This window comes from Bipolaris victoriae (assembly GCF_000527765.1).
Source record: "Bipolaris victoriae FI3 unplaced genomic scaffold scaffold_8, whole genome shotgun sequence".
Classification (NCBI taxonomy): Eukaryota; Fungi; Ascomycota; class Dothideomycetes; order Pleosporales; family Pleosporaceae; genus Bipolaris; species Bipolaris victoriae.
The window spans coordinates 363,649-388,290 of NW_014575384.1; the positions used below are offsets into that span (position 1 = coordinate 363,649).

Genomic DNA, 24,642 nt, shown 5'->3' on the forward strand with positions numbered 1-24,642 from the left:
ACCCCAAACCCACCTAAAAACAGAGCTAAAATAGCACCTACTTATTTCTTAAGTAACTATAACTCTACTACGCGTAAGTAGATACTCTAAGCAGATAACATATATATTAGAATCTACATTTCTCACTTAAAAAAAAGACACATGATATTATTAATATCTTATGTTATTATTAGCAAGTGTTGGTGGGAGATGACCGCTTTTTGATTTCCCGCCTTTACGAACTGTATACTAAGAGTGGCCGATGAAGCTTCGTTCCCGGACCTAAAAAAGTGGGGGAGGGGCGCGCTATTTCAAGCTCCAAGATGACGGCACCCTGGTCTTTATCGAGAGACTTGTCTTTCTCTCGTGCACACCATTCGAATGCCTCTCGCGATGATGGCAATTGGTGTTTGGCCAATGACCAGAGAAATGGCGAGGAACGGTGAGTAGGCAGTCGTGAGTAGGAGAGCTCCACTCTAGACTGCGGGGGCCTCAGCCACAGGCTCCACATCTCCAGGCATCAGAGCCCCCCAACCCAGGGACTATTACTATTCTCGTTGACCGTCTGCCAGGCAGCTCTGCAGCACCGCCATGGAGCCTTGCCAAGTCTCTGTTAGGCCATATTTGTCGGGAGAGAGGTGAACAGTTAGTCTTTGTTTTGTGCCCGCTCCGCATTCTCCTCCTCCTCTTCCGCCATCACCTTCTTCTCGCTTTGCCCTTGTGATTCTCTTCCTACCACGACTTTGGCCAGCCTTTTGTGACGCTCACTTCTACTCTTTTTCCTCTTTATAGCCTCTTGCAGAGCAACAAGGCCAACTTCAAGACTGTTTTACCACAACCGTAGAGGTGATTTTCGTCCCCTCAAGTTACCCGGTAGTGGCAATCCTGCTCGCGATTGCCCAGTCCGCCTTCTCCAGTGTTTGCTTGCTGGCACAACCAGGGCTCTTTGACGTCACCTACATAAAGTCAGCTCGCCCTCACTTTGTGTTTGTCGCAGACTGCGCCGCTATATCTCTACTGGGCCACCTGAAATCTGCGCAACCCACGAAACACCGGCGTCTGGCAGTCGCTACTAGACAAGCGGCACGGCACTGTGCTACAACCTCCCACAAACGCTCAGGTTGATCTTTCTTTCTCTCTCAATCCAGGATGCCACGTAGGCAATTTCAGGCCGACCTCCAGAAGGCTGCCGATGGCCTCCTCCTAGCTGCTGGCATCTCGGATGTGCGACCAGGCGCTGACGATGGCGAGTTCACCTTCACTTGTATGGCCGATGGTCAGCCGCTCAATGTCTCCGCCCTCGTCACAGACGTCTCCGAATATCCCTCGAGCCACACCTGCATGATCTTCGCAGGGGATAACGCCTCAGCAGGTGTTGCTGCCGCGCTCAATGATATCACCGATGCTGCTACAGCCAAGACGATACCTCAGATTCTCGAGCTTGTGTCCAGCAGGCTTGAGTCGACTGATGGCGACGGTGATAGCCAGATGGTTGGCTCGCAAGATTTTGATGATTTCGAGGGTTATGAGGATGATGACGAAGATGAAGAAGACTATTTTCCTGGTGATGACGACCTCCTACCCAAACCTCGCATCACACACACTTCAGGATTGGGCGAGCCCTCTGTAGCGGTCACATCTGACTTCAGGCGCCGTATTCGGAATGACCTTCTAGTCGCCAAGAGCGAGGGCTTCAAGGTAGGACATCTAGGAGGTCTCATGGTGGGCCTGGCATGTTATGTATCCCTAGCCATTCGCATATCCAAACTGGGCATCTCAGAAGAAGCGATGAAGGCATGGCAGGTTGAGCCTTCGGAATACCTTGTTGCAATATGTCACTACCCGTTAGGGTACAAGAGCATGGATGACTACCGGTCCTACGATGCCCATCAAGCTCGCCGCAACTTTGGAGTCCGTATCGGTGTATCGACAACCTACAAGCCGACCATACAAGAGGCTGTTGCAGCGTTTGCTGTGGTGAACAAAGAGAACGAGAACGAGCGAGAGGATTCCCAACAGGGCGAATCTCAAAACACATTGCCTGCGCAGTCGAGCGGCTTCCGTAATTCCTTCGTTTCCAGGCCCCTGAATGAGCTATTTGAGCAACGATTCTCCCTGCTCTTGAAGTACCGCTATGGAGGAATGCCATGGCAAGGCGCTGAACTGTTCTATAACGATGTGCTCCTAAATTCATCATACGGAGAGCATGACGCCGCGCATGACAAGTACTACGAGGACGAGCGTGCCAGTACTACTTGGCCCAAAATTGTTACCGCCGATCACATTACCTCTTCAGTCGGCCATCCACATTCCCTACCTCTGGTCAGCATGCAGTTTGTGCTAAGGCATTTCGTACGGTGTACCGAGTTCTGCTTGATTTGCTTCAGCAAGATGTCGGACGACCTGCAAGCGATCAAGCCCTACGTCTGCGAAAACCCGCTGTGTCTGTATCAGTATATGTCACTGGGCTTTGGTCCGAGCATAGAGCACGAAATAACCTCTCAGCCCAAGGTTGTGGATTTACTAGTCAGCTTTTGCTATTCTAGCGCGCGCGCCGGAAGGCTCAAGGAATTTCCTACTGGTCTCAGCTTGGCTGTTCCGCCTCCCGTATCTAGTAAACAAGGAAACCACCAAGTCGTACCGTACCATGGTGCAACCGAGCAACCGCGTTCTGTGTATGATACTCCGCCAGTAGCCGCGATGAGTATGCGGTTCAACGAGGGCAACCTAGAGATGCTTTTCGAAAACTCAAAGGCGCCTTGTCCCGTAACGCCTGGCTCTTGGGTAGTCATTCGGGTGGATGAGGAAATCGATAGAGTCATACACTGTCGCGTGATTGATACTTCACTTTACCCATCGGTGAAGGTATCCAAGCCTGTCGTTGCCGCGTTGGTTGACGTCCCGAACAACGATGACATACACCCACATACGTTGTCATCATACAGAGACCAGGCGCCGCAGCAGAGCAACAAGATACAATCAAAACTGGACCAGAGAGATCATTTCCGGTCTGCGAGTTTCTATCTCTACGATCATAACTTTGATGATCTCAAAGATCACGAGAAGCAAGAGACGATAGTGTCGCTCTTGCATGTGCTTCCGCCTGTCGAGGAGATGAGGAAATATCTGTTGCGCAAATCAGAGTCACTTCTAAGTTCTTGGGTTGATCGCCTGCCCTCTGCTGCCCTTGGAATCTTACGTTGGGTTATTGCCTCAAACCGCGCTTGTATTTTGCAGGTGGATGAGGGAGATTCTCCGGGCGGCCGCAAAGCTGAAGGGCGAGTCTATGGAATGGGCGGCTGGGCACAATTCCGTTTCGCAATGGGTGCGCCTGACAAGGAACGCCGCTTCATTGAGGCAGTACGACAAACCAAAGAGAGGCTGCATCTTAGATACCCCACTCTTTTTGCCTGGCATGGCAGTCCGCTCCACAACTGGCATAGCATCATTCGAGAAGGTCTTCATTTCAAAGAGACGCACCATGGACGGGCCTATGGGCATGGTGTCTATCATGCCCCTAATGTGAATACAAGTCTAGGATACTCCAACATGCAGGTAGGCGCTTCGTGGCCGATGAGCGAACTCAAAATCCAGCAAGCCTTGGCTCTGAACGAAATTGTAAATGCTCCAGGGGAGTACGTCAGCCAGAACCCACATCTGGTTGTCGCCCAACTCGATTGGATCCAGACTCGCTATCTCTTTGTACGAAAACGTGCCGACATCTCCAGTGCCACTGCACCTAATCCAGTCTCAAAACCACTTGAGTTTATTGAACAAGATCCAAGTCGAACCCCTCTTGGCGTTGATGGACCGCTCGTTATTCCAATCCACGCTATTGCCGCATCTCGGCGGTACAAGCCGACTGTGTATGGACTATCCAAGAGGCAGAAGCCTTCTAGGAAGCCCCGGTTTGATACTATAGAGGTCGGTTGCGAGGACGACGATACAGACAGCGTTGCAACTCTTGAAGAGGATCTCGTCATTTTCGACGAAGATGAATATGAGAATGACAGCTTCAAGCCACAGTACGCTGAGGAGTCTATCCCTACGCCGAACTCGATCATGGAAGGCAAAGGCAAATCCAAGATGACAGCTATCTCATCGTTCTCATCAAAGATCTTCGGCAAGTCAGCCCAGAAGGTACCACAAAAGCCTCTTACCGACTATATCCCTGGCACTCTGGATTACTCGAAACTTCCCATGATTGCGACGCCAGTATGGGCAACTACATCTGCTACCAAGCGTTTGATGAAAGACTTTAGAGATATTATCTCTATCCAGAACAGGGAGCCACTTCATGAACTAGGATGGCACATTGACGAAGACAAGATGGACAACATCTATCAATGGATTGTGGAGCTCCACTCGTTCGACCCCAAGTTACCACTAGCGCAGGATATGAAGAAGAGTGGTATCAAGAGCATTGTTCTGGAGTTGCGCTTTGGCAAGGATCATCCAATGAGTCCACCGTTCGTCCGGGTCATCCGCCCTCGCTTCCTTGGCTTCAATCAGGGTGGAGGTGGTCACGTCACTGCCGGTGGTGCCATGTGCATGGAGCTTCTGACCAACGATGGCTGGAGCGCTGTTTCCTCTATCGAATCTGTTCTCCTTCAGGTCCGAATGGCCATTTGCAGCGTGGACCCAAAGCCAGCTCGTTTATCGCCAGGTGGCCCGTCGGACTATCATGTTGGTGAAGCAGTCGAAGCGTATAAGCGGGCTTGCAATGTCCATGGTTGGACTGTTCCCCCGGGTTTTAATGAGACGACGTCTGGTTCGGCTAACCCATACTAAATGAGGCCATTAGCGGAATGGCAGTGACAAAACTACAGAGTCATGATTCGGCTCCTATGAGAGGGAAAAACGGGTACAGCGTTTACGACGTCTGAGCTGCGTCTTGCGTGGCTTTTATCTTTTTCTTGTTTCTTTCTTTTTCTTTCTACTCAGTTTTCAAAAAGGCGTCTCGGGGGACTAAGGTGCATTGGGCGGATGGGCATGGGACATGATACCTCATAAGTAGTAATCAAAAACATAGCAATGAAGATATTTCTTCCCAAAGACTTCTTTGTGAACAATGGTGAAGATCAATCTCTTTTGAAATATTGGGTATCATTTAATCACCGCCCGAAACTAAAAGTTGAGACTATCTATCTACACACTGCTGGTATTTGCCCCGGCTTTTTTTCTTTACTGGGTAGAAATAACAAGAAAATAGCTGCTTGAAAACACAACAGGTACACTTCTACAAAGACTCCAACCAGCTTCCAGCAAGCCATATGCCCGCACAGCCAACCAAAGCCGCCGCGCCATACGCCTGCTTATTCCACCCTTGTTCCTCATCCACTTTCCACGCGCCTTCCCTCCGTATACTCTCCACAACGGGCTGTTGCTGCTGCGAACTCGCATTCTCCACCACGCTCTGCTCATGCGCCTTGGCCAGCTTCGTCGCACTCGCACTTCCGGGCTCGCGTACCCACCCCGTCTCATTCCTTCCCTCGACCTCTACATTCTGGACGTTCCCAAAGAAATCCATAACCTTCCTATTCCGCGCTTCCTGCTCGCCGCCTGCAAAAAGATCGTATCGGATGCCTGGGCGACTGTGAATTTTCTCCTCGTCGTAGCTGTCGAAGAGCTCGCCCATTGTGAGTTTGCTGGTGGGGTCTTTTACTTTTGTTTCGAGGAACTCGAGGTTGTAGTACGTGTAGCGGTCGATGACTGCGACGCCGACGTCGTTGTCGGCGTGGTGCGAGTATGAGGATTGGTCAATTTCAGAGGACCCTGTTGCGAGGATGTTGGGGGAGTAGAATTTCGAGTACATGGTGTTTGCTTGGCAGGTGTCGATCATGAAGAGGATTTCGTGGTATCTGAAATGTTTATTTAGTATACGTGCCTGTTTGAGATGTGGGTTTAGGGGGGAGCTTACCGTTTCTTCTCCCACATTTGGCCGAAAGCATCGGCGAGATCAAAGGCGCTGATTTCTTCTGCATCTTGGAATTTTAGGAATTCGTTGCCCCCGTGGCCCGTCATGTAGACAAGGATGTTGCTTCGCTCGTCCGTCATTAATCGCTTGCTGCGGGGCATATCCTCGCCCACACGATCGGTCATGAGGCGAATGAAGTTCTCGACTGTGACTTCGTAGCCCCTGTAGTCCACCTCGATGTTGTCACCGTAGAGATCGAGCGCGCGGTCGGCGTTGTTATATACGGTTCCGGGGAAGGCGTTACGCGGGTTGCACGCCATATCATCGGGGAGCATGAGAATGATTTGCGAGTCGGGAATTCCAAGTCGCTTTACTGTGCGGTAAAGAGACAGGACATTGGCTAAGTGGCGGTAGTTGAACCAGAAGCGTGAGGTCGATACCAGGACCGCCCAGTTGGATGTGTGTTCGCTGGCGGCAAAGGGCGCCGCCAGCAATGGCAGGAGTATCGCAGAAAATTTCATTGCCAGTATGGAGTGTATTGGGACGAAAGGAAAGTCGAGCTGGGATTAGGATTGTGCGGACCGCGACGCGCTCTCCAGACCCGGGGGCGGTTCACGATGTTCCCCCCAGCCTGGTGTTTGATTGGCGACGTCTAACATCTGACAAATCGGAGATAAGCAACGTTGTTAGATCCGGCATCCCTGTCACGTGGCTGATCGTCTAGGGCTAGTCAGGTCGAACCGGGGACTTTGCATCATCCCGTGCACATGCACTGAGCACGCCATTACCAATGACAAGATGATCCCGTAATCTTCCTATCAGGTGGATCGTCTTCCGCCCCTCTCTCGATCTGCCTTTCTTTTCCTTTATTAACTAACTACTCGCCTCAGCCGTCGCGCTGGCCGAGTCAATCCAGCTTCAGGATTTTGAAAGCATGGCGCCGGACCGAGGCTACACGGAACTGCAGAATGAAAGAGCTGGAGAGGGTGAAGAGACGGAACGTACGGCGTTGAGGCGTAGCAGAACGGGGACTCGCAGTTATCTGGCTGAGCGGGCATCGCAGCCGCAGAACTTTACGCTCCGTGGTGTTTTGGTTGGCCTGGCTATTGGAATCGTCATTTGCTTCTCTAACATGTATTTTGGGTTGCAGACGGGTTGGGTGAGCGGCATGGCCATGCCTTCGGCGCTGATTGGGTTTGCATACTTCAAGGTTGTTGCGAAGACGCTTAAGTTGCCATTTACACCAGTCGAGAATGTCTTGATTCAGTCAGTCGCGGGATCAGTCGGTACCATGCCCCTAGGATGCGGATTTGTGGGTGTCATTCCGGCATTAAACTACCTGTTGAAACCAGAAGAGAACGGGCCGTTGGATATTAGTCTCTGGAAACTGATTGTGTGGGCCGTCGGAATCTGCTTTTTCGGTGTGGTTTTTGCGGTTCCGCTTCGGAAGGAAGTGATTATCCGGGAGAAGCTCAAGTTCCCGAGTGGAACCGCTACTGCGCTGCTTATCAGGGTGCTTCACGGAGACAAGGAATCGAAAGAGGTGGCAACTCGCGAGCAAGAGCTTTCCGATGACGAAGAAGCGTCTCAGGGACTTTTACAGGGATCGAGTGCCCAGCGAGAAGAGCCTGATCTAAGACCATCTTTGGACGACAACCTGAAAACTACAGGGCAGGAACCTGATGAGGATGAAGATGATGGAGACTGGAAATCCAAGATCAGGCTGCTGTTGATCTCGTTTGCTGGATCCGCATTGTTCACCGTTGTGTCCTACTTCATCCCGCAACTGCACGACATTCCCGTTTTTGGCCTTTCCCTAGCGCAAAATTGGCTTTGGACATTGAATCCTTCACCGGCTTATGTTGGACAAGGCATCATCATGGGTCCTGCTACGACACTACATATGCTTTTAGGTGCCATTATCGGCTGGGGCGTCCTCTCACCACTTGCAAAACACAAGGGATGGGCTCCAGGACTTGTTTCTGACTGGACAAATGGGTCCAAGGGATGGATTGTTTGGATATCGCTTGCCATCATGCTGGCAGACTCCCTCGTCAGCTTAGGGTGGCTGCTTCTCCGACCACTGGTCACGTTTTCAGCAGCATACTATCCAACTGCCAAAGAAATTTTCCACTCACATACCTGGAAAGAGATTCTCACCTTCAATATCACGCCCAGACAAGGATATACACAGGTTGGTGATGGGACGGCAGAGACTCCGTTGATATCTATCAAAAAACACTTCGATGCAGATTCCGACCCAGATGCACCCCCCGAGCATCTCGTATCGAACCGCACCACCATCATCGGACTCGTCGTATCGCTAGTCCTCTGTGTCATCGCCGTTCATGTGACATTCCCCGGCCTGATTCCTTTCCGCCTAACCCTTCTATCACTGGTTCTAGCGCTCTTCCTTTCAATCATGGGCGTCCGCGCACTAGGCGAAACAGATCTCAACCCCGTCTCCGGTATCTCCAAGCTCACGCAACTTGTCTTCGCGCTCGTCACACCAACCACAGGACCAGGAGCTAAGAACGCAGTCATTATCAATCTCGTAGCTGGCGCAGTGTCCGAGTCTGCAGCACTACAAGCGGGAGATTTGCTACAGGATCTCAAGTGCGGGCATATACTTGGGGCGGCGCCAAACGCGCAGTTTTGGGGTCAGATGATTGGATCGGCAGTTGGGGCGGTGGTGTCGGCGGTTGTGTACAAATTGTATACGAATGTGTATACCATCCCTGGTGGGTTGTTCGAGGTACCGACAGGTTATGTGTGGATCTTTACCGCACGACTAGTGACAGGAAAGGGTCTGCCACCCATGGTTAAGGAATGGGCGAGCGGAGCGGCTGTCATCTTTGCTGTCAGTACGGTGATCAGGGTCTGGGGTAATACTCGAAAGCGGAACGGCTTGAGTGGATGGTGGATTGACTTTGTGCCAGGCGGAATTGCTGTTGCCGTTGGTAAGTCTTTCTTTTTTCTTTTTTTTCTTGTCATGTGTTCGGCTTTGCTAACATTATGGTTCAGGTATGTATAACACGCCTTCGTTCACGCTGGCACGCACAGTCGGGGGTCTGATAAGCCTTTGGTGGCGACGCTGGAAGGGTAGAAGCGAAACTCCGATTATCGTACTTGCGAGTGGTCTGATTTTGGGCGAGGGACTGCTCAGTATCATGAACCTCTTACTGGCCAGTTTGAACGTGCCGCATCTCTAGAATAGCCTATGAGCAATTGAGTCCTATACTGTCTGCATACGATTTGACATGTATATTTTACAGTTTCGCCGCGTTATCCAAGTCGGATATCCACCTCCTCTGTTTCTGCAGCTTCCCAGTCTTCTTTCCAAATCTGCCCTATCGCTTTTCGATATGCAATACCATCTTCCCACTCGATCCACAGTACATCATAACACCTAAACTGCCAATCTGATGCTGGCTCGTAAATCCCATTGTCGTACTGCTCTAAATCGGCAAAACATTCTCTGGGGCAACTGTCGATATAGATATACTGGTCACTGAGTCTTCGAGCACGGGCATGTTTCAAGCACATAGGCGCGCTAACACCGATGCAAATAAGCTCGACATCGTTTTGGGGTAAGTCGAGTGAGTAGAAGGATAAACCGAGGTCTAGAGCACCGATTATTTGGCCCTCAGACCCTAGTATAAAAGCCGTATCATTGCTGAAGCCATTACAATCATACTCTGCTATACATGCGATGAGCCGGCGAGTACGGAATTCGATGACAGTGGAGTAAACATGATTGGGCCTCGATGTAAGAGTTTCTTTGTCTTCAGCTTCCTCGAATAGTGGCTTTCCGCTTAGGACTGTTGATGCCAGACCACAAGACTCGTAGTAGTGAAGATCCTGTATGAGTTCTCGTTGTTCTGATTCTAAACTGGTAGGGAGTTTGTAGAATTCGGTGATGTGAGGGTATGTGAGACGGCCGGGGGAGGCACGCATTCTGATACCGCTGGTTTCACTGACGAGACACATATCCATTGGACCGAACCAGCCAACCCATGACCAGGAAGGAAACTGCTTAAGGATATTGCCTTTGGAATCGATCCTTCTTTGCTGTCGCGAGCTCATGTCGTGGTGCCAGCATAGCATGTTATTGAAGAAGAGTTCTGGAAGGCCGTGTAGCATCCCACCTTTCATGGCTCGACTTTGCACTGTAGTGAATGCGCTGAATGCCGCTAAGACGTCCGCTGAATTAGACAGATTTCTCCTGCTATATTTGTCTACCTGAAGACAGTAATATGTAGGAGCGGGCTCCTTTGTCCACAAAGTCAAGGGTAATCTGTCCAGCGATTGGTGCGGGATGTGCCCGTTCTCCTGTTGTTTGTATTTTTGACATACCCATGTCACAGTCTGTTCATGGAATACAATCATACGCGACGAGAAATTCCATTCTTGGAACGTCCAGCCTCGGGTATGATAGACTTCGGGAGCGATTTTTCTTACCGGTGAAGCTGCCATCATGCGACAACTGGGACCGAACTCGAAGACTTCGAAAGGTGATCTTCTCAGGCGTTGCTTTCCAAGTCCCTGAAGCCCATAATCACTGTCTGGCCCCTCGGTGGCTGCAATAGTGAAGTACGCATTGGAGTATATTGCAGCCATTGAATTTAGTTGATGCGGTTTTGCAATTTCATCGTCCTGTACTATACAAAATCGATCGATCCATAAGTACCGAATGCCTAAAGTACGGACGAGAAGGATACTATCCTTGATGGTGTTGGGAATTCGACAATCGTTCTCAGGTAATTCGAATGCGTTTTTGGTGCTTAACAAATCAAAGTTCGCTTTTAATGTCTGAAAAGGATCCTTGGTGGTACCCCAAACGTAACTCAAGGCGACGTATCGATCCATGTATGCATCCTTGGGTTGTTTTACCAGACAAAGCTTCTCGACGTCAATGAACAGTAATCCTGTGGCTTCTGGTATCTTGCCCATAGGATCCGTAATTGTGTGGCACTTCCCGGTGTGATCGCTATCGCATCGGTCAATCCATTTCTTGATACCCGCAATATCGATATTATCCCCAAGCGGAGAGAATCCAAGTTCGTTTGAAGCATTTGAATAGGCTCTCATGTTAACATGAATGAGATATCTTCCCCAGGAGCAATCGTCATTGCGATCCCGAAGGCACACCATCCAGTGATCATCCCAGGATCTCACATATCCGAGCTTGTTGTGCAGACTAACATTCGGTGCCTCCTGCCTGAAACGTTTTACAACTTTTTGGCACGTAGCGCACCCGTCGTTTTGTTCCACTTTGGCAAACTCCCACACAAACTCCTCATGATCTCCTAAGGCTCTTTCAATCGCTTTCGCGACTAGATCACACAGCTCACACCGAATCATTCCCAATGATGACTTGAATCAGATTATCGTGTGGCGCGGGGTAATCATTAAATACCTGAGCAATATTTGAGTGTTTCCAGTCGGTGTACTTCAGGCTGGAGCAATGGTCTCGTCGATTTGATCAGTAGAGTGTTGCCGGACGATGGAGATTAAAACTCCAATACCAACAAAATAGCATGTGCCAGGTAGAAGCATAGCCTCAACGGAGGCGCGCATAGATTGCGCCACACGCATGTAGCCTCGTGACATGACATGCAATCCTGCGAAAACCACCGCATATAATTGTGGATCCATCAATCAAGTACCGACCAGGAAGCGAGACGGAGCAATATATACACATACATGCTCGAGCCTTGTTCACCATTAAAGTGGCAAAATTCCACATGGCCATCGACATGGAAGCTCTGTGTGTAGGAATCTTGTATTGATGTTTTTTTTTGGGGGGTGCACTGCGTGCTGAATGTTGGCCCGATTGTGACCATACCTGCGCCGACAGGCTACAGGGGGTTTGTTTTCGTCCGATTTACAACCCCATGCAAAACTAAGAATCACTCACTTGGCTTCATACATTGAGCGTGCCAATATGTCATTGGCTAAAATGTAATCCCAGTCTTTTTTTCAGCGTAAAAAATCATGTCGATCACGATTGATAAACTGGTTTGCAAGATACAATACGCTAGCGACTTTGAGAAGGTGCTGGCACTTTAAGACGCTGCACATCGGTACGAAGAGCAAGTTTTGCGAAGATCAAAGTCTCAAGTAAGTTGAGTAGATTGAGACAGAGGTGAAGTTGCGAATTGATGTTGAGAAGGAAAGAGGCAATCCCTAAGTGGCTTATTCAATACTTGGTTGCCAAATCGGCGCTAAACGGAATATTGTGCTTGCCGGCGTACCCCAGAAACTCCATAAAAAACCGCTCAAAGCTCTATCAACGGAAAGAATAAGAGATGTATATGTATCTGCTTATGCACATCACTTGAACCATTGAGATGAATCATTTGCAATCAGGTATAAGTTGTCAGTTGGCCGACGACGAGCAATAAAGTCTTGCAGGGATAGCACCGTCCGCGGACTTGATGGATGTCATTTCTAGGATACAGCAGTCACACTCAAGGCTGACGCTACATGCGCCATTCACTTTGCTGTAAGGCAATTTCACTGGCTTGTGAGGGGAAGTAACAGAATCCACCCAATCATGTTTTCTCTTGGTGAGGACGTGGCGTGACGACATTGCCCCGCAGGGGTCACTGTAGACTGCTATTGCTCACCAAATTTTGACTCGTGTTGTAATCGCTTCCACCCCAAATTCTTTCGGCTGAACTTACACTACCCTCTCATATCCAGCAAGCATATTACTAGCGTCACATCAAAATGGCAAAAAAGGGCGGCGCCGGCGCCGGCGAGAACTCGAAGAAGGCACAAGGCCAGGCTCGCAAGGCAGAGGCTGCGGCATCAAAACAGGCAGCAAAGAACCAACAGGCGGAGAAGGAAGAAGCAGAGGAATGGAAGAAGGGTGCAAAGTCCAATGCGAAGGCGTAGGTGGGCTTGCATTTCTGTGCAACTGTAGACTAACATATGGCAGCGAGGCTGCGGCAGAAAAGGCCGCAGAGGCAGCACGTAAAAAGGCGGAGAAGGAGGCATTGCTGCGTGAAGAAGAGGCATCACTGCCATCGAAACCCAAAGGAAAGGCACCGAAAGCCGAGAAGAAACCCCGCGGCATCGACGCAGCCCTGGGCTCCCTTGACGGAAAGCCATCCGCCCTCAATGCCAGTGGTATCGACAATGCGCTCGATGCTCTGGATATCACGGGCAATACACAAGAAAAAATTGACCGGCACCCCGAGAGGCGATTCAAGGCTGCATTGGCCGCATATGAGGAAGACAGACTTGCCGAGATGAAGGACGACAAGAGCTTGCGGCGACAACAGAAGATTGAGATAATACGAAAAGAGTTCGAAAAGCATCCGGACAACCCGTTCAACCAGGTCACTGGATCATACAATATGACGAGGGAGGAGAGGGCTGCGATACAAGAAGAGGAAAAGGCCAAGAAGGAAAAGAGATTAGTAGGCGTAAACTAAGGTGGACGCGGCTGCCGGCACAGTGTGTGCAGTTGTGCAGAGCATCCCTATTACGGGAGGCCTTCAGGCTCGATGTGGGGTGATGCCGTGATGAGGGAGTACTGCGGAGGCCAAGGCATAATTAGAGGAGTGTTGCCGAATGGCTGTGTGATGGAGGACCGGCCCTTGCTGCTTGGTTTAATCTCGTCAGTTGCTTTTTGCTTGTGTGATCTTCACATGCTAGGCGCTATGCATCTCCAACGCAGGAATGCTGGGTTATGCGCGTGTGTCTGGGGTAGGAAGACTTGGTTGTGGTCGCCCTCGCAAGCGCTTCACATACAAACATGGCAGGCGACGAAGCTAAACTTAGCAGCCATACAACAACTAATGTACAACAATAACTGTGGATACAGTAGGATCAACTGTTCCAAACAATGAAGGGCTAGGCGCAGTGAAGACGAGTGGACGCAGAGGCAAGAGGCCCCGGGTATGAAACAGGCTGGCTAGTGAGTGATTGGCTGGGGGGCCATCTGTTCCTGAGTTTCGAAACGCCCGCTTACACCACCCCTGCCGCCTGCATCCGCGCTCTCCTTGTTCTGCGTGGCTTGATACGAGTCAGCCCAATTCTCTACATAATGCCAGGCCCCTTCACCGTACTAGGTTTTACTCTTCACTCACGCAAACTGTTTGCGCAGTACACAGTCGTTACTTCGTTTCCGCCCTTTTTGTTTCCTTGTTTCTCTTCTTCCCACCTTTTTACATTCGTTTTCGAGTAAGCATGAAGTTCTTCTCAACTACTGGAGCTGTGCTCTTGGCTGCTTTTGCGGCAAGCACCGCGAACGGCATCGAGTTCGATCCGGAGGACGAAGGTGAGACAGCAGTTGGATATGGTCCGTTCATTTCTTATAGGCTAACTTGATCAGCATCAATCCTTGCCGTCACCCGACAATATGCGTACAGCTTGATGTCGCTCTACAAGGGCAATGCTACAGGCGTTCCAAAGGAAGATATCGGCATTTGGCCACAGCCCCATTACTGGTGGGAGGGTGGTGCCGCATGGGGAGGTATGATTGAATACAGCGAGATCACTGGCGACGATTCGCATGTCAAGGCGCTCCAGCAAGCATTGACTGCCAATTACGGACCCAAGAACGACTTCATCTTGGACTATCGCAGGAGCCAAACGGTATGGAAAACCATGGAACCATCTGATCGCAAAAGCTAACTGTATATTCCAGGGCAGCGATGATGAATGTTTTTGGGCAATCGCCGCCATGAGTGCACTCGAGTATCAGTTCCCGGAGCCTTCACAGGCACCTGCGGACTATCTTGAAGTTGCCACTAGCTCATTCAACAGCATTGTTGGACGTTGGAATGATACCACCTGCGGTGGAGGTCTGAAGTGGCAGATTTATCCCGAAAACACGTACGGATTCTACTACAAGAACGCAATCTCCAACGGCTGCGCCTTTGGGCTTGGTGCACGCCTTGCCCGCTACACGGGCGAGCAAAAGTATGCGGATTGGTCTGCGAAGATATATGACTGGACCGCGAGCGTCGGCCTCATCACCGACCAATTCGAAGTGTTTGATGGAACCGACGACAAGACCAACTGCTCCAAGGTGGCGGATGAGACCCAGTGGAGTTACAACAACGCCATGTTTCTTCACGGATCAGCATTCATGTACGACTTCACCAAGGGCGCCAAGATCTGGCAAGACCGCACAGCTGGTCTCCTCAAACATGCCGAGGCGCTCTTCTTTAGCCCCTATGAGAATGCCACCAACATTATGTATGAATGGGCATGTGAGACGGGCGAGTCAGGAAGGCACTGCAACCTTGACCAGCAGTCTTTCAAGGCTTATCTCGCCCGCTTTATGGCCAAGACTGCATTGTTGGCTCCCTTCACCAAAGATTCCATTAAGAAGTATCTCACAGCCTCTGCGGTCGGCGCTGCAAAGTCTTGCTCTGGAGGCCCAGATGGAAAGACTTGCGGCAGCAAGTGGTACACCGGAGGCTGGGACGGTACTTCTGGTGTTGGCCAGCAGCTGTCTGCACTTGAGGTCACTCAGGCGCTTCTGCAGATCAAGAAGAACCTGCTTCCTGCGAAGAACAACGCTGCAAACCCCCCCACGGACTCTGCGCCAGAATCTACTCCCACGCCGACTCCCACGCCGACTCCACAGCCTACTCCTGAACCTACTTCTGAACCTATTCCCGAACCCACTCCTGAATCTAACCCAGAGCAGGCACCAGCACCTGAAGCGCCATCAAGTGCGCCGCTTGCTTTGCCAAGTAAGAGTCCCCTGAGTGAAACAGTGGCAGGACAGGTACCAGAAGCGGTGCAGTCTGACAAGCCCCAGGCAATTGAGGCTCCAGCCCCAGCCTCCGACGTGCCAGCGCCCGTCATCACCCCAAGCCCCACGGCTTCCAGCGCGGCTCCCGTCGTCCCTAACAACCCTGGTCTTGAATTCGATGAGACTGAGCCTTCTTCTTCGTCATGCGTGCGCAACGTCACCAAGACGGTTACTGTTGCGGCGTCTTCTTCCTTTTCTACCTCTAGCTGCACGCCTAGCGTGACGGTGACTATTACAGTTCCATTCGTGCCGACCGCACCAGCTGCATCCGTTCCTCTCAACTTGACAACTTCGAGCGCAGTGTCGCCACCTGCGGGCAATAACACAGCCAGCCCGACGTTGCCAGTGTTCGAGGGCGCTGGGTCTGTCTACAGTGTCAGCGGTTCTGTCTTGGCAATGTTCGTGGCTGCGGCTGTCTTCGTCGGGTTGTAGGTGTACATATGCATGCTGGCTGTGCCTTCTATGTTCATCTTATTCGATATTACGTATATACCCTTCTTGATTAGAGACTTTCATATCCTAAAGTCTAGTTGCCGAACCCTTCAATACAGATTCTATATTGGGTCATTCTGAGCCTATTTGTGTGATTTCTTGCTCCCGTTGGGGGTGATGGTGCAGGTGTGGAGCGAGTCTAGGCCTGTGGTTGCCCATGGGCGCGGTTAGTAGAGTGCAGGCGAGCAGCCACTGCCCCACCATGAAGAAGCGGCAAGCTGCGCAGGCGAGGCAGCAATGACATAACAAATCTAGCCCGCTACCCCGGCCCATCTGCACTCCCTCCACATACCCGGTCTCAACAACGAGAATAGCGTCCCAAGGCGGCTTCGGTTGAGCTTTATCCTTCCAGCGCAACGCTCCACTAATACTCTCGCTGCTCGGCACTCGGCTATCTCCTATCTCAGGATCCGATCAGGTCCGGAGCTCAACTGTGGCCTGATGTTCGTTCCCTCGCACGCGACAATACACAGAGACACAGAGAAAGTGCTAGAAGGTAAAAAAGGCGCCTGCAACACCATGGCAATTCTCACAACTCCATGCTGACCCATGCAAAGTCTATCGCTACTCACACACTTGCGCCATCATCATTAGCGACCCCGCCCTGCAGTGAGCGCACTGCCCGACTGCCCACAAAAGTCACCCCCTCCATCGCCATCGGACCCTGAGATTACGACGTACCCGCAGCCATAGGGGGCCATATCAACTTCGTCCTCGCCACGGCGAACATCACTACGCTTTTCTTTTTTGGCGTCATACTAGTGGTCTAGACAGCCGTCATGGCGACCGAAAAGAGAGATGCAAAAGGCAAGAAGCTCGCCGTCATGAACAAGTATGTCTACGATGCCTTTTTGTGGACATTCTCGATTCTGGTCGAGCTCTTCTTCCGAGAAGTCCATCCCAGGAGTAGCTGGAAGGTGCCAAAAGAGGGCCCCGTCATTTTCGTGTGCGCCCCGCATGCAAATCAGGTACGACATTGACAGATGGCTTTTTTTTTTGCAAAGCGGAAGCTGACAGCCATCAGTTCGTAGACCCTCTCATGTTGATGCGAGTTGTGAAGAAGGAATCGGACCGCCGTATACAATTTCTGATCGCTGAGAAGTCCATGAAACGCAAGTTTGTCGGCGCAATGGCTAGCCTGACGGGTGTTGTGCCCGTGGGACGAGCTATGGACATGACCAAGCCAGCAAAGGGCAAAATCTATCTCCCAGATCCCATAAATGACCCCACTCTCGTTCGAGGTGTAGATACAAACTTTGAAGACAAGCTGTTCCAGGTTGGTGGTTCGCTCGTTCTTCCAAAAGTAGACAACAAGGCAGCGACTGCAGAGATTCTTGAGATCAAAGGCCCGGAAGAGATTCGGCTGAAGCGTCCCTTTAAAGGAGGTGTCGCAATGCAGCAACTGACTGGACGCAACGACATGACCAAAGACGGCACATTTGTTGGCGGAGCCGACGCGAAAAAGGGAATTGCTGATGGCTACGAAGGAACGTCGTTTCAGGTTGCGCCCAAACTCGATCAAACCGAGGTCTATGACGCTGTACATGCGGTTCTGCACCACGGCGGGAGCATTGGTATCTTTCCGGAGGGTGGTAGCCATGACCGTACCGATCTTCTGCCTCTAAAAGGTCAGCTACTCCCAAATGGAAACTCGGCAATAACTAACAATTCCCAGCTGGTGTCGCCATCATGGCTCTTGGCACAGTCGCAACCAAGCCGGACTGCAATCTGAACATTATTCCTGTTGGCATGAACTACTTTCACGCTCACAAGTTTCGTTCAAGGGCCGTTATCGAGTTTGGAACGCCAATCCATGTCCCGCCAGAGCTTGCTAAGAAGTTTGATGGGCCTGGAAGACGAGAAGCAATTGGCGAGATGCTTGAGACTATTCGACAGGGTCTCATTGGCGTCACCGTTACAACACCTGACTACGATACACTCATGGTATGTGGTTCACTGAATAGTTTTTGTTCTTCACTTACACTTGTTGGCAGGTCATCCAGGCCGTCCGTCGTCTTTACAACTCAAAGGGAACGAAACTGCCATTGCCCAGGGTTGTCGAGTTGAACCGACGCCTTGTCCAAGGATATGAGCGCTACAAGGATGATCCTCGTGTCGTGGAACTCAAGAAAGAGGTCACAACATACAACAGAAAACTCAAAGCGCTTGGCCTCCGGGACCACCAAGTTCAGTATGCAAAGATGCATCCGATCAAAGCCGCAGGTCTCTTCGTCTACCGCCTTGCAAAGCTCATTTTCTTGAGTTTGCTCGTCCTTCCTGGAACGATACTCTTCAGTTTAGTTTTCATTGTTACCAAGGTTGTCTCTGTGAAGAAAGCAAAAGAGGCGCTTGCCGCTTCAAATGTCAAGGTTCAAGCCAGAGACGTCATGGCTACGTGGAAGCTTCTTGTTGCCATGGCAGCCGCACCAGCCTCTTATGCATGGTATGTATGTCTCGGGCTCTATTGGTACTCGTACAACAACTGTAACGGATACCTTCCCGCTGGTATTCCAAAGCGCTGGCTCATTCTCCCACAACTTGTTGTATACATCACAGTCACTTACGGCGCTCTCCGTTTCGGTGAAGTCGCCATGGACATTCTCAAATCTCTTGGTCCTCTCTGGAAGATGATGAACCCTTTTTCGAACAGTGAACTCGTCAGGCTCCAGGAGCGCCGCGAAAATCTTGCCAAACAGGTCAACGATCTCATCAACGAACTTGGCCCAGAGATGTATGACGACTTCCACTCGAAGCGCATCATTGAAGACCCCTTTATCCGAGGAGACAAGAACGAGCGTCCTCGTACCCCGCCAGTCAAGTCTGATGAAGACGCTCGGATAGAGGCTGGCCAGGATATCGAAACGTACGACTACCCCGCCTCACCGGGTTCCATGAATGAAATACCACGCAACGAATCGTTCCACGACCTGGCAAATCAGGACTTCTTTTCTAGTAGGCCGCAGACGCCCAAGAAAAGCCATAGTAGGAGTAATAGTAGCATGAATCTGGGTGGGTTCCAGCTCAAGCCATTTAGCACTATTGATGGAAACATTGAAGAGGTGAAGAGGAGGCTGACTGATGGTGTCAAAGTAAGGAGGGGAAAGAGACGAAGCAGTGGGGAGGGAAGCTATGATGATGGTGACGACGAAGAGCCGCTCATGATGGGCCAAAAGGGACGGTCGTTTACAAAGTAAGGTAGTAGGGAATGGTATTGCTATTAAGAGTAATAGCGGAGGGAAAATGGGTTGGGTGTTTGTCGCGCATTCGTACAGAAGATACCACTTTTTCTTATTCTTCCTTTTTTGAGTTGAGAATATACTCTGAATTGCAATGGTCTTGATTAGAAGGTTGCTTGTAATTCGTGTGTATGTGTATACGTTTTTGGTTTTTTGCTCTACGATGCTAACGCTGTGCTATGCTCTCTACAGGGAGAAAAGAAGAAACAATATAATAATAATAGTAATACTAGTACGATGCTGAATACGTGCTTTCCAAATCGTTCGCTTGTCACATTTCAATATAAAGAAAAACAACTATGCCGTAAATAAGAAACGAAACAGTGGGGGAAAAAAGAAGACAAAAGATGAAGAAGGAGAAAAGAAGCAAACCCACGGGTATCAACATATCAACCCCCACACAACCCACCTCAGCCATGACCGAAACAAATTCCCCAAAAACGTAGCCATATATCGCCGTAGCATTGAAAATTCCAATCGACGTTTTTGTTTGCTTTCCACAGCAGCTAAGAAACCCCGCAGAACCAAAAGACTGAAGAGAGAAGAAGAAGAAGGGTGAGAAGAACAAAACTCACAAGAACATCACTCAACCAACAACAGCCTTTTGACTCAGTTTCTCCAGGAACCCACTGAGATCCTCCTTCTTAATCTCAATCACACACGCTTCAAAACTATCCATGCGGACTCGCGCCCCGGTCTCACGGACAACCTCCTGGAACGCATTACCAAAGCGATTTTTGCCGCCCTTGCGCTCGTCCTCTTCGTCTTCTGAATCGTTGTCAGAGGAAGAATCCGAATCCGAAGCTTCAGATTCGGTTTCGTCTTCGACTTCATCTTCTTCCAGGCCTGCAGCGAGATTCCGTGTACGTCGCGCTTCCCGGCGCATTGCGCGTTCCCGCTCTTTAATGGCTTCCTTCTCCTGCTTCGCCGCGGCGCGGGCCTCGCGTTTCTGAAGTCGCGACTTGGCTGATTGCGTGGTCCCGCCATTACCACCGAGACCTACGACGACATAGAGGCCCCGCGAGTCGTCGAGACCCGCCATGACGAGTTCGCTTCCCTTGGATTTTCCCTTTGTGCCGTTCAGCTCGACGATAGCTTCCGCGATCCAGAGGGCGAGTTTGGTGAGGGCGCCCGGGTGAGTGAAGAGGCGGACGTCTGGACCTTCTTTTACAACGGCCATACGGAAGGCGCGGAGGTGGCGGATTTGACGTTTTTCGATGAGGGCGGTACCAGTGCGGAGGATGGCGCGGTGGAGGTGCTGGGCTGTTGTGATGTGCTCGACGAGGAGGTCGATGTTGCCGAGGGCGTCATAGGCGGTCCAGAAACGGCTGGTGATGTGTTCTTGAGCGAGGTCTTGCTCTTCTTGTGTCGCAGTTTGCATCTCGGTGTGGTCGGTTGTACCGACGAAGTTTGAGCTGTCGAGGGCGGATTGGTTGAGGCTCTTGACGTCGCCGACTTCGAGGATGGCACCTAGGACTACGCCTGCGTCGATGGCAGAGAGACAGGCTTTCCAGCCCCAGCAGCGGACGAAGCCCCAGCCGTCTTTTGGATCGCCTGTACTTGACTTTGGGGGGACTAGGCCGTCCAGACCGTATTGTGGGGCGAACTTGAGAAGACGTTCCCGCAGGCCGCGCTTCAGTTCCATGTCCATGTGTGTGTATCTTTGTTTGCATTCGGTGAGGGAGACTCCCATTTTTGCGAGCAGTTTAGCAAGTCGCTTCTGCCCCGCATCGCTCCAGATGTGTAGTTTGGCAGAGAGATACGGGGAGTGTAGCATGCTCTCATACAGAGACCAATGCCGGAGAAGGAGGAAGCGGGGTTCTGGTGAGAGGCGGATGGCTGTGTCTGTTGCTGAGCGAGCACTTGTTGGAATGACACCCCAGACCTCGCCCATTGTTGCGTCGCGGGATACGCTTGTCGCATCCGTGACGGGGTTCAGCCGCCGCACTTCGTCTCGCAGTACAGAGCGTATGCTCTCTCCTCGGTTGCCATTCCAGCCTGCTGAGCCACCTTGTGCTGAGAGCGGATTGAGCCCGACACCACTTCCTGTTCGCCCGTACAACTCCAGACTGCTGACACCTACAATGGCGTTCCATAGCAGGTCGTTGTCTTCGCGGCCAAGCTCTGAGGCTAGGTTGTATACCAGGGATGAGACAGGATCCGAGTATGATGTGCCAATTTCGTAGTATTTGTCAAGGACCTGTGCATACTTGTCTCGCTTTTTGATAAGTTGCCTTCGTAGGCTTTTGACAGACTGCTCTTTTGGTGCAGCTACTGAGGGGGACACAGAGCGGCTGCGGGAGTCTGAGCGTGAAAAGTCGGAGGATCCGCCTAATTGATTTGCTGCCAGTAGACCCCGCCGCCGTCGCGGTTCAGGTGAGGATGGTATTGAGCCGCCCTAGAAGTTATTAGTTCATGTTCCACTTTATGTAAAGGTTGTACAAACAGAATTGCTCCTCCGTCTTTGTGCTGGCCGCTCGTCGTCTGTCATATCGTCTTCAGAATCATCCCCCTCACCCCAGGATTTTCTTTTCTTTGGTGCCTGCCCTGACGGTGGCTCTTCATCTTCTGGTTCTGAATCGCTCAGGTCGTCTTCCTCCCCCACTTCTGGCATCTCTTCGAGCCCCAAATATGCTTCCCGCTCTGCTTGCATTTCTTGCTCGATATCACCATCGTCAAAGACTATAATCCCACCTCTTGACGACTGATAGGACTGCAGGACTTTGCCCTTGTCTACACCAGCCTGTCTCCGCACCAATTCTCCCGTGGCGGGGTCTTGGCTGATAGGTGCCGCGAAAACGTTGGTCAGATTCCATGGTCGTCGTGCATCCAAGAGCCATACTTCAACATCGCCAGTTCCACCTTCTCCATTCTCGTCCACGTCCAGGCCTAGCATCTCTTCCATGTCTACCATGCCTCCCACACCCAAACACACCACAACTCCCCCGCTACCGCCTTCGGTTGTCCGCATTGGCCGTACCAGCTCATCTGCTGCCCGTGAAAGGTCGCCATAACCGGCTATTGGCTGTATCTTGTGGGGTATGTAGTCGCGCTTGAGTAACGCGGTAAGAATTCGACAGGCACATAGCGCGTCTGGTTCAAGTGCGACAAGGAGCAGGACTGGCGGTGCTGCGGCATGTGTTCTTTTTACGAGGTTCTGATAGAGGTGTGCTATCAGATTCCGTGGGAGGTACATGGCGGAGGTGGGTGTGTATGTCTAGCCAGCGTGGAGGCGTAGAGTAAGCGCGCACAAAGACGCGCCCGGTGAGTTGTGAGGAATGCTATGGGCGTGAAATGAGGTTTTCCGAGTGTCAATACCCAGCATTGGGTAGGTAAACAATAAAAGGTACGAATGGCATATAACAGAGCCGGCGGTGGTCGTATGTATCGAGGATGCGGCCGACGCGTTCGGCACGCTAGTCCCGGAAATGTCCTCGCGTCGACGCGCCTGTGACGTGAACAACACTTTACCCCCCTCTCCAATTTCGATCCCCGCCCAAGCTCAATGACATACAACAAAGACGGCACATACGCACATCGGGTTTCATACGTCTCATCATCCATTTTTGCGTTTTCCTATGAGCTCATGTCTTGTTACGCTCTCTCCTATTCTGGGGGCTGACTTCATGGAAGCAGCCATATTAAGTGGGGAAGTTCGTGTTGAACGCCAGTTCTCTCAATACTACCGATGGGTAGCATATATCATGTCATCCGCTTTTCCGTCAAAGTACAATGGTGTGTTGAACACCGAAAGAAATCCGCAAACTCCAAGCCCATTTTCCTCCCTTTCATCCCACTGTGCCACCATCAATCGAGTCATGTTCCCTCATCTTCTCACTTCAATGCTCAATCTCCATGTCGACGCCGGTTCCAGTATCTCATCCAGTCTCGAATTCACCACTAAGCATATCCCCTCTCCTGCTTGATTTTGACACAACTACGAAGACTTCTTCGCTGGGCCTGCACCGGTTCAAGCTGCACCAGAGATGGCACAATCTCGTGGCATTTCTCGAAATTCTGCCCGCGGGCATCGCCCCATCGAGTGAGTCCAGGGTTGACAATGAATGCAACAACACCTCCATCGATGTCTTGACCATTGCGATCGGGAATCGGAGACATATGGTCTACTTCAAAATCGTCTCCAACTTCTGGCCAAGTAAATTGGATGCGGGAAGGCTGAATGGATATGTCCAGAGCCAATGCAAATGCCCGGTCAACAATGTCCGAAATATGCGAAAGCTCGCAATTTGGTTCAATTATTGTGAGATGCGCACTGATAGTATTGGCGACTCGTTCTCGTGTCTTGAGCACCGAAGTTTGCATCTTCTGAGCATGTTTGTCATGTCGATGACGACCCCCATGGATTTGCCCTGAAGTTACGGTTTCACGCCCAATCCGTCCAACCAATTCCTCCGTTGTGGTGCGTCGCCAGTTCTCAGATTTTGGGGTAGGCTCTGGCCAGTCGTTCTCAACACTCTCACCGAAGGTAAGCTTCCAGTTATCATAGAGAGCTCTGGAGCTTCCCCAGAAACTGAAAGGGTGTTCGAAAACCATCATGATAAGGAAAGACCATATCCATGCCTCAATATAATCCTTCTTGCGTGCGCGGGTATCCCAGTGGTGCTTTGCAACATGATTCAGGGGCAGTATGGGATCCAAAACCTCCACAACATCTACGTCTTGTGCTGACTGAACTGAGAGGCTGAGTGATTTTACAAGGGAAGCAAGAATGTGGAAGTCCCGAGCAAATGTCTCATCAGAAATGACTTCGACTTTGGATAGTTGGGCAAGCATCTCTTTCTGTAACGCTTGCATTTGAGTTCGCAGGCTCTGCGCTTCATCTTGAGAGATGGCAAGATTCTGGAGTGATTCTCGAAGCTTGGCGTTTGAGACGGCTTGTCGTTTCCCCAGTGACTGGCACTGTGCGTGTGAAGCAGCGAGCTCCATTCTCAGGGCTTGAATCTGTGCTTCGAGATTTTCCGAAGCAGTTCGCGGATGATTGGATGCTCTCAATTTGTGGTGGATATTACTCAGCATTGTATGTACAGATTCCATTGTAAGATTGCCGTAATGGAGACTATGATCTTTGGCGTACGAGATGATTCTCTGCAAAATATCGTGTTCGTGCATTTTATCGCAGCAGCTCTTTTCCATAGCTAAATTACGGGAGGCTGTGGTGAGTTCATCGATACGCACTTTCAGATCTTCATTTTCATTGTGTAGCTTGTCGACGAGGC

General features: G+C 50.9%; 11 protein-coding genes across 11 annotated transcripts; 6 read left to right on the forward strand and 5 right to left on the reverse strand.

The window, feature by feature from the left end:
• Nucleotides 1-1,128: 1,128 nt before the first annotated feature.
• On the forward strand, nucleotides 1,129-4,770 carry COCVIDRAFT_87924 (hypothetical protein; the record flags this gene model as incomplete). Its single annotated transcript, XM_014705546.1, has 1 exon — nucleotides 1,129-4,770. The coding sequence occupies one exon, from the start codon at nucleotides 1,129-1,131 to the stop codon at nucleotides 4,768-4,770; it is 3,642 nt and encodes a 1,213-aa protein (XP_014561032.1).
• A 448-nt stretch (nucleotides 4,771-5,218) lies between these two features.
• COCVIDRAFT_22996 (hypothetical protein) lies at nucleotides 5,219-6,417 on the reverse strand (the record flags this gene model as incomplete). Its single annotated transcript, XM_014705443.1, has 2 exons — nucleotides 5,219-5,840; nucleotides 5,900-6,417. 2 exons carry the CDS (start codon nucleotides 6,415-6,417, stop codon nucleotides 5,219-5,221), a joined length of 1,140 nt encoding a protein of 379 aa, XP_014560929.1.
• Nucleotides 6,418-6,830: 413 nt separating this feature from the next.
• COCVIDRAFT_34064 (hypothetical protein) lies at nucleotides 6,831-9,108 on the forward strand (the record flags this gene model as incomplete). The annotated part of the gene is made up of 2 exons (XM_014705547.1): nucleotides 6,831-8,856; nucleotides 8,921-9,108. 2 exons carry the CDS (start codon nucleotides 6,831-6,833, stop codon nucleotides 9,106-9,108), a joined length of 2,214 nt encoding a protein of 737 aa, XP_014561033.1.
• Nucleotides 9,109-9,156: 48 nt separating this feature from the next.
• On the forward strand, nucleotides 9,157-9,309 carry COCVIDRAFT_87661 (hypothetical protein; the record flags this gene model as incomplete). Its single annotated transcript, XM_014705548.1, has 1 exon — nucleotides 9,157-9,309. The coding sequence occupies one exon, from the start codon at nucleotides 9,157-9,159 to the stop codon at nucleotides 9,307-9,309; it is 153 nt and encodes a 50-aa protein (XP_014561034.1).
• Nucleotides 9,310-9,895: 586 nt separating this feature from the next.
• Nucleotides 9,896-10,849, reverse strand: COCVIDRAFT_49516 (hypothetical protein; the record flags this gene model as incomplete). Its single annotated transcript, XM_014705549.1, has 1 exon — nucleotides 9,896-10,849. A coding segment is annotated over one exon (954 nt), but the record flags the coding sequence as incomplete, so codon positions are not given.
• Nucleotides 10,850-12,631: 1,782 nt separating this feature from the next.
• Nucleotides 12,632-13,341, forward strand: COCVIDRAFT_87853 (hypothetical protein; the record flags this gene model as incomplete). Its single annotated transcript, XM_014705550.1, has 2 exons — nucleotides 12,632-12,795; nucleotides 12,843-13,341. The coding sequence occupies 2 exons, from the start codon at nucleotides 12,632-12,634 to the stop codon at nucleotides 13,339-13,341; spliced, it is 663 nt and encodes a 220-aa protein (XP_014561036.1).
• A 363-nt stretch (nucleotides 13,342-13,704) lies between these two features.
• COCVIDRAFT_87956 (hypothetical protein) lies at nucleotides 13,705-13,872 on the reverse strand (the record flags this gene model as incomplete). The annotated part of the gene is made up of 1 exon (XM_014705551.1): nucleotides 13,705-13,872. A coding segment is annotated over one exon (168 nt), but the record flags the coding sequence as incomplete, so codon positions are not given.
• Nucleotides 13,873-14,098: 226 nt separating this feature from the next.
• On the forward strand, nucleotides 14,099-16,109 carry COCVIDRAFT_34067 (glycoside hydrolase family 76 protein; the record flags this gene model as incomplete). Its single annotated transcript, XM_014705552.1, has 3 exons — nucleotides 14,099-14,189; nucleotides 14,244-14,506; nucleotides 14,559-16,109. The coding sequence occupies 3 exons, from the start codon at nucleotides 14,099-14,101 to the stop codon at nucleotides 16,107-16,109; spliced, it is 1,905 nt and encodes a 634-aa protein (XP_014561038.1).
• An 839-nt stretch (nucleotides 16,110-16,948) lies between these two features.
• Nucleotides 16,949-19,363, forward strand: COCVIDRAFT_23001 (hypothetical protein; the record flags this gene model as incomplete). Its single annotated transcript, XM_014705444.1, has 4 exons — nucleotides 16,949-17,137; nucleotides 17,194-17,797; nucleotides 17,845-18,113; nucleotides 18,164-19,363. The coding sequence occupies 4 exons, from the start codon at nucleotides 16,949-16,951 to the stop codon at nucleotides 19,361-19,363; spliced, it is 2,262 nt and encodes a 753-aa protein (XP_014560930.1).
• Nucleotides 19,364-19,991: 628 nt separating this feature from the next.
• On the reverse strand, nucleotides 19,992-22,601 carry COCVIDRAFT_87695 (hypothetical protein; the record flags this gene model as incomplete). Its single annotated transcript, XM_014705553.1, has 2 exons — nucleotides 19,992-21,803; nucleotides 21,852-22,601. 2 exons carry the CDS (start codon nucleotides 22,599-22,601, stop codon nucleotides 19,992-19,994), a joined length of 2,562 nt encoding a protein of 853 aa, XP_014561039.1.
• A 704-nt stretch (nucleotides 22,602-23,305) lies between these two features.
• Nucleotides 23,306-24,352, reverse strand: COCVIDRAFT_87777 (hypothetical protein; the record flags this gene model as incomplete). The annotated part of the gene is made up of 1 exon (XM_014705554.1): nucleotides 23,306-24,352. One exon carries the CDS (start codon nucleotides 24,350-24,352, stop codon nucleotides 23,306-23,308), a length of 1,047 nt encoding a protein of 348 aa, XP_014561040.1.
• Nucleotides 24,353-24,642: the final 290 nt, after the last annotated feature.